This window comes from Camellia sinensis, chromosome 12, assembly GCF_055761805.1.
Source record: "Camellia sinensis isolate YWXY chromosome 12, ASM5576180v1, whole genome shotgun sequence".
Lineage (NCBI taxonomy): Eukaryota > Viridiplantae > Streptophyta > Magnoliopsida > Ericales > Theaceae > Camellia > Camellia sinensis.
Genome location: NC_138972.1, coordinates 46507883 through 46515186, shown reverse-complemented (window position 1 = coordinate 46515186; position 7304 = coordinate 46507883). Strand labels below are relative to the sequence as shown.

At 35.7% G+C, this 7304-nt stretch overlaps 1 protein-coding gene across 1 annotated transcript; it reads left to right on the top strand.

The window, feature by feature from the left end:
• Positions 1 to 1325: 1325 nt before the first annotated feature.
• LOC145803536 (uncharacterized) lies at positions 1326 to 3758 on the top strand. The gene is made up of 6 exons (XM_082896834.1): positions 1326 to 1665; positions 1738 to 1877; positions 1971 to 2122; positions 2221 to 2466; positions 2669 to 2953; positions 3035 to 3758. The coding sequence occupies exons 1-6, from the start codon at positions 1326 to 1328 to the stop codon at positions 3756 to 3758; spliced, it is 1887 nt and encodes a 628-aa protein (XP_082752960.1).
• Positions 3759 to 7304: the final 3546 nt, after the last annotated feature.

Sequence of the window (7304 nt, the reverse complement as noted above, 5' to 3'; positions counted from 1 at the left end):
AAATCAACTAATGAATACAATGATGATGAATTCATAAGGATGATGCTCATGGATGGTTGCTTTATTTTGTATCTCATTAATTATGCCACAAGCGAAAAGAAAATAAGGTTGAAATAAAAAACCACAATGTAGCCTTTATACAACAGGACTTGTTCTTGCTGGAGAATCAACTTCCCTTCCTTGTCCTCAAGGAACTTATTAATGACCAAAGAATATATTCAAAAGGTTACATGATGAAAATGACTGATATGTTCATCACCGATAGCATTATGGCACCAAATGTAGGCAAGAATATTAAAGAGCTATGTCCTTTGCATCTTCTAGATGTTCTGCACAAAAGACTTGTAGGTTACAAACATGTTGAATTTTGTGTGTCAAATCGATACCCTTTTCGCAGTGTTGAGGAGCTCATTGATATGAGGATCCATGTTAAGAAGAACAAGAAGAGTAGTTGCTTGACGGATATTAGCTTTAGTTCATTTTGTAACTTTGAGGGGCTTGAACTTCGCACAATAACAGTTGACAGAGATGGAACTAGGAGAAGACTATGAGTGGCCATGGCCCCTTTGTTTTTGTGAAAAATACGATTTGTTATGGCATTTTAAAAATATATATATCTTATTTTATACATAAAATGGCCCTCCCAGTATAAAAAAAATACATATCTCATTTTTATTCCATCTTGCATACAAAGTACACTAAATTCTCAGCAATTGTTGCTTTATACAAGCATAAAGCTGCACATGATCATTCTGATGAAAGCTTTGATGAACTACTTCGAATAGTGTCTGATATGCTACTAGAAGATAACATGCTTGTCAAATCTATATATTCCGCAAAAAAGATGCTCAAAGCCTTTGATCTAGGATATGAGAAAATCCATGCTTGTGTGAATGATTGCTGTTTGTTTAGAAAAGATTTAGAGCTTAAGGAGATGTGTCCGAAATGAAATTGTTCACATTGCAAAGTAGATAAACGCACTAAGAAGATTAAAAAGGTGATTCTTGCAAAGGTGTTGCAATATTTTCCAATAATACCAAGATTTAAAAGGATGTTCAAGTCATAAGGGAGGTCAAAGAAATTAACGTGGCATTCCTCTCACAAAAGCCAAGATGGCAAGATGAGACATCCAGTTGACTCATTGGCATGGGAATCAATCAATCAAAAGTGGCCTTCTTTTGCATCAGATCCACGAAATCTTAGACTTGGTCTTTTAACAGATAGGTTTAATCTTTTTGCCAATCTTAGCTCAACGTAGTTGCTTACCAGTGATGTTAGTTACATATAACCTTCCTCCATGGTTATGCATGGCAAAGGAAAATATCATGTCGACATTACTATTTCTAGGACCAAAGCAACCAGGCAACAACATAGATGTTTATCTAGAGCCGCTTGTAGAAGACCTAATAGAATTATGGACTAATGGTGTCAGGGCTTATGATGCAGCCAATAACTCCATGTTTAATTTGAAGGCTATTTTGATGTGGACAATAAATGATTTTCCAGCTTATGGAAACTTAGCTGGATGCACCATAAAGGGGAAAGTTGCTTGTCCAATATGTAGCATTGACACATGTTCACAATGGCTGAGTAATAGTAAAAAGACCGTGTACATAGGCCACAGGTGGTTTCTTGCACCCGACTATCCATTTCGGATGAAAAAAAGTTAGTTTGATGGAAAACAAGAACTTCGAGGGAAACCTAAATCATTAAATGGATCTGATGTTTTTGGTGTAGTTAAAGACATCGAAAATAATTGGGGAAAAGCAACAAAGGAGAGAAAAAGGAAAAAGTCCCAAATCATCAAAGAAAAAGAGCCAATTTGCGTTCAACCATGGAAGAAAAAGTCCATATTTTTCAATTTACCATATTGGGATGTAAGTCTAAAGAAAGTAGAATTCCTATTTACAAAATTAGTTGAATTTGTTATTCTTATTTTTTATAGAATGAATATTTGATTGATGTTACAGGCATTACTTTTGCGTCATAACTTGGATGTAATGCACATTGAGAAGAACGTTTGCGAAAGTATCATTGGCACACTATTGAATGTGAAGGGGAAATCAAAGGATGGTCTTAAAGCTCGTAAAGATTTGGAAGAAATGGGCATTAGACACAAATTGCATGCGGAGGACAGAGGGACTCATTTTTATTTTCCACCGTCGAGAAGAAGATCTTTTGTTCTAGATTACATGATTTAAAGCTGCCTGATGGTTGTAGCTCCAATATTGCTAATTGTGTTTCATTAGAAGAGTGCAAGTTGATAGGCCTCAAGTCACATGATTGTCACGTCTTGATGCAACAGTTGTTGTCAGTAGTGTTGAGAGGACTTTTACCAGATGGACCATGGAATGCAATATTCCGATTGTGTACTTTTTTCAATCAATTATGTCAAAGAGTGATTGATAGGAATAAATTAGAACTACTCGAAGAAGATGTTGTTGAGACTTTATGTATGTTGGAAAGGTTCTTCCGTCCATCATTTTTTGACATTATAGTTCACTTGACAATCCATCTAGGACGAGAAGCTCACATATGTGGACCAGTGCAATTTCGATGAATGTACTCATTTGAAGGGTGAGGTGTATATCACTTTTTATTATGTATATCTATTGATGTATTTGTCAAAAAAGCTATTAACCTGAATATTAATTAGATTATGGTCTAGATATATGAAGATACTTAAGGGATATGTTAGGAATCGTGCAAGACCTGAGGGATGCATAGCAGAATGCTATATAGCTGAAGAGTGCATGCGGTTTTGTAGTGGGTACATGAAGCAAGCAGCTGAAATAGGTGCTCGACATAATCGCAATGAAGAATTTGAGAATGAAACAATACTAGAAGGATGCTCGATTACGTTGGGGAATTCAATCATGATACCTGATGATATGTTACAAATTGTTCATTGTTGTGTGTTGATAAACAGTTCTGAAGTCCAACCATATTTCGAGTAAGTATGATACCATAAATATCTATTACTAATTGAGTGCTTATATGATATATTTATCTCACAATTTGCCTTCCTTATTAGAATGCACGCGGAGGAGCTTACGCTTTTGGACAAATGTTTCTTGAGGGATGCCACTCTGTTACATTCTAAACAAATGGACATTTTTTCTCAGTGGTTAAAAGCAAAGATTGAATCATGTGGTAATGAGGTTTCAGATACATTGAAATGGCTTGCAGCTGGCCCAAGAACGCATGCAACTTCTTATTTAGGCTATGCCATTAATGGGCATCGCTTTCATACAAGTGATATCCAAAGGTCCACACAAAATAGCGGTGTTTCCATTGAAGCAGAAACTATTTGTCGAACTAGTAAGAAAGACATTGCACAAGTTATTGAAAAAATCTATTTCTATGGGGTTATCAGAGACATAATTTTGTTGGATTACTACAAATTTCAAGTTCCTCTATATAAATGTGACTGGGCAACTACTGGAAATGGTGTCAAAGTTGAAAATGGATTTACATTGGTCAACATCCAACAAGGACGAAATCCATTTGAGAGAGATCCATTCATTCTAGCATCACATGCAAAACAAGTGTTCTATTTGAGGGATAATGATACATCTAGTTGGGAAGTTGTACTTAAAGCACCTTCAAGAGGCTTTCGTGATTTGGATATGTATGATGAAGATGCCTATATGCCATCTGCACCTTTAGATGCATCTAGACTTGGTGCAAATACTAATGATGAAGATGAGCACTACGGGACGATGGATTGTGAGGGTGTGGAAGTGTTGCATGATTAATGAGAAGTAGGAACATTTGATTTTCATATAACCGAATGCTTCTTGGGCTTGACTAGTTCTCCTTTACTTGTTGTTCTTTTTATTTTTTCCTTTCTATATAATTTCACTTGCTATTTTCTTTGAAGTTAATATGAGTGAATATACTTGTAAGGTGAATATACTAAAATTTCTATATAATTTTAGTGCACATTTCCTTGTCTATATCCTTTTGAGAAAAGTATACATGTTGGATCTTTAGACCAAACTTTCAAAACTATGATACATTTAAACATAGGATAAAAACATAGTTTGATATATGAACATAGGAAACAAGTTTCACAAATACAACCTACAGAGCATATACAAAGGACAAAAAATCATTTTAAACTTAAAGAAAATAAGACAGACCAAATAAATAGGAAATGGCACAAAAATTTATGCAGACATAGCATCTTTTCTTTTATCAAGGCTTCCTACAAGTCAACTGAAAATTATTTTATAGATTTGTATCGTCAACTTTTGAACTTCAATTCTGGGAAAAAAAAATTATATGTCGTTGTGCCTATTGCCTAGGTGCAAGATGGCTTGTGGTTACATTATGTATGTGTTGATTTGGATTTGAAGTTTAAGATGCATCTCCTTACAGCCAATGGTTATACATCAATGTTAATTATAAATTTAATTTTAAAATTCAATCTTAAAGTTTTTCTTTGATCACATTTTGATATTCTAAAGCAACAAAACATTTTATTGAATAAAGGATAGGAGGTACATAAGGATTAAGGAGGACAAAAAGTCCTCCAAAAAGAAAGAATCTAAGAAAAAATACAAGTCACAGAGGTACAGAACACCAAAATCAAAATCTACATGGCTTTTTGTTCTATGCAAATGATTATCCCATGGATCATTTTTAATTTACGACTTCCTGAAAATTCTCACTCATATTTCCACTAAGTCCATGACATCTGCTTCTGTAATCATCAATAATCCCATAAATCCTTCTCAGCAACTAAAGTTTTAATCTCAGTAGAAAGCAAATACAGCCATCTCCAGGACATATCCATGTACCAACAAATATTCAACTCCTGGAACATGGGCAACAGCAAATACCTGATTTAAGTGGTAGCGCAATTTGGTCTAGTAAGCCAGCTTCTAGGATATCTTCAACCCAAAAATCACCAGCACCAGTTTCTTTGAAGTTAATTTCACTTTGAAGTTATTTTTCCTTTCAACATTGCGTTTAGCTTTTGTGTTTAGCTTTTGTTCACAAACAAAAATCAAAGTTCAGAGGTGGCTGATATTGATATTTGTTTTTCTTTGCAATAACTCAGGTTTATTGTTACTGATTTGATTGTTATTGTGAATGCCCATTTTCTTATTAACAGTTGAATCTTTTTCTTGTCAACTAGTAAGATGAGTGGAGAGGTACTTTATTTCTCATTTAACATAAAATTGAATTTATAACCAATTGTTGTCCACATTATTTCTTATTTTTCCTTATGTATTGCACTGAGTTCAAAAAAAGCTAAGAAAGGAATTAGAAAGGAGCGTGAAGTTATAATTGCTGCGACAATGGATGAAAGAAGAAATGCATCATTTAGAATTTCAGATGAGTGTTCTACTTCTCCACATGTTGAATCACATGATACGGAAGGAGTTGTAGACTCCACTTAAGTACCAAAGAAGAAAACTAGGGGGCATCAAAGTTAAAGATGCATGACAAAGGAAAACAAAAGTGTAATGAAATTGACTTCAATGAAAGGAATCAGCCAGTGGGACTTGAGTCAGTTAAACTATCGACTTTAGAAGGGATCTTGGCATGAGTGATGGTGCCAATAACCACAGAGAGATGGCGTGATATTCCAGAAGAGGTTAAAGACAAGCTATGGGCCTGTGTGAAGGTAACATATATTTATTTAATTCATTATTATACTATCAACTCAAGTTTTTTTTCCTAATCACTAAATTTTTGTTTAAATGCAAATGCAACTTAGATTCAAAATACATGATTGCCATTGGAAATACATCATGCAAAAGTTTGGCAGATTATGGTGCTCACACAAATCTGAACTACCATGAAAAATAAGACCTCTTGGTAAAAGTGCCAAGCTAGCACACGATATTGTCCTCACCAAACCTGATAATGTAGAGATGCTTGAATGGAAAGCATTTGTGAAACAACGAACTTCCAAGGTAAGTTTCCTCATAGAAACTCTGTAGTTTTTATAAACTAATTAGACCAACAAATTTTCTCATAGTGATTCAATTATGAATTATTAATCATGTAAATTATGACATTCTTCTTTTGTATATGTAGGGAAAGAGTAAAAGATTGAGGGCAATGAGAAAAAAGCAAACCCTCTTTCACACCATGAGTCGTAAAGGTTATGCACGATTAGAGGATGAAATGGTAAATTTAAGAGTGATTCAAGTAATTTTGTAAATTGGTATGAAGTATGCTTACTATGAGATTGTTTTTAATCATGCTGATTTTCATTTTCTATTTTATTTTCTAGAGAAGAGAAAGTCGAGCACCATCATCCATATCAAGAGTTGATGTTTGGATTAAAGGGCATATGAGCAAGGAAGGAAAATCCATGAAGTGCTTGATGCAACTGTGGTACCAATATTACTTCATTTTTTTTTTTTTTTTGGTATTATAATTTGCATTCACATCAATTTATTAAGACATGCTTTATATTTTTTTGTGGGGGCCGAGTAGATTATTACGTAGGCTAGCCGAATAACTTAAAGAAGGAAATCAAGTCATGTACTGTATGGCTTTATCTCGGAGGGACAGAGGCCGAATAACCAGATCGGCCGAAGAATCAGGTGTAAACCGGGCCGAATATGAACAGCTAGCTGAATGAGCGATTGTTCGTTGGACGAAAGGTGGGCCCAACCATCAACATCAAGGACGACTATAAATAAGAAGAACATCAGCTAAAAAAGGTATGTGAGAACAAGTAAGTTTTACTTGAGATATAAGCAACCAAGAGAGTATACATTGACTTATCCGTCGGAGTGCTAATTCCGGCACCCCCGACCGGAGTGTTCATTCCTTTTCAGGTGACTAGCTGAGGATCACGAGTGTCCTATTGGATCCAAAGAGTATTTCCAAACCACTTCTCCACAATTAGCGCTATCTATGGCAATACTCCAGCACATCCATGGCGGGCGCGATGAAAAATCCTCCGGTAGTCGCTGACGACCTTACGCTAGGAGTTGATGCCACTCCAACCAACATGCTTGGGCCAGAGAACATTACCACACGAAGGGCCTTGAACTTCGACTTAGTTGCCCAGGTCTCACCCCTGACATCAGCACATGAGACAATGCAAGCGATTATGGATCAGGCAAAGTAAAATGAACAGAGGTTGGAAAACATGATGGTTGAGAACGAGCACCTTCGATAGGATTTGGCCTTGGAGGTGGCAAAATCCTAATAGGCTGTGCGCCAAGATTCGGAACGGCCTCTAAGAAAGGATGGTCAACGACCTCGAATTCGGAGACAAGATAGTGGTAGTGAGTCTGACTCATCATCCCCAGAATCCAAAAAGACAAGAC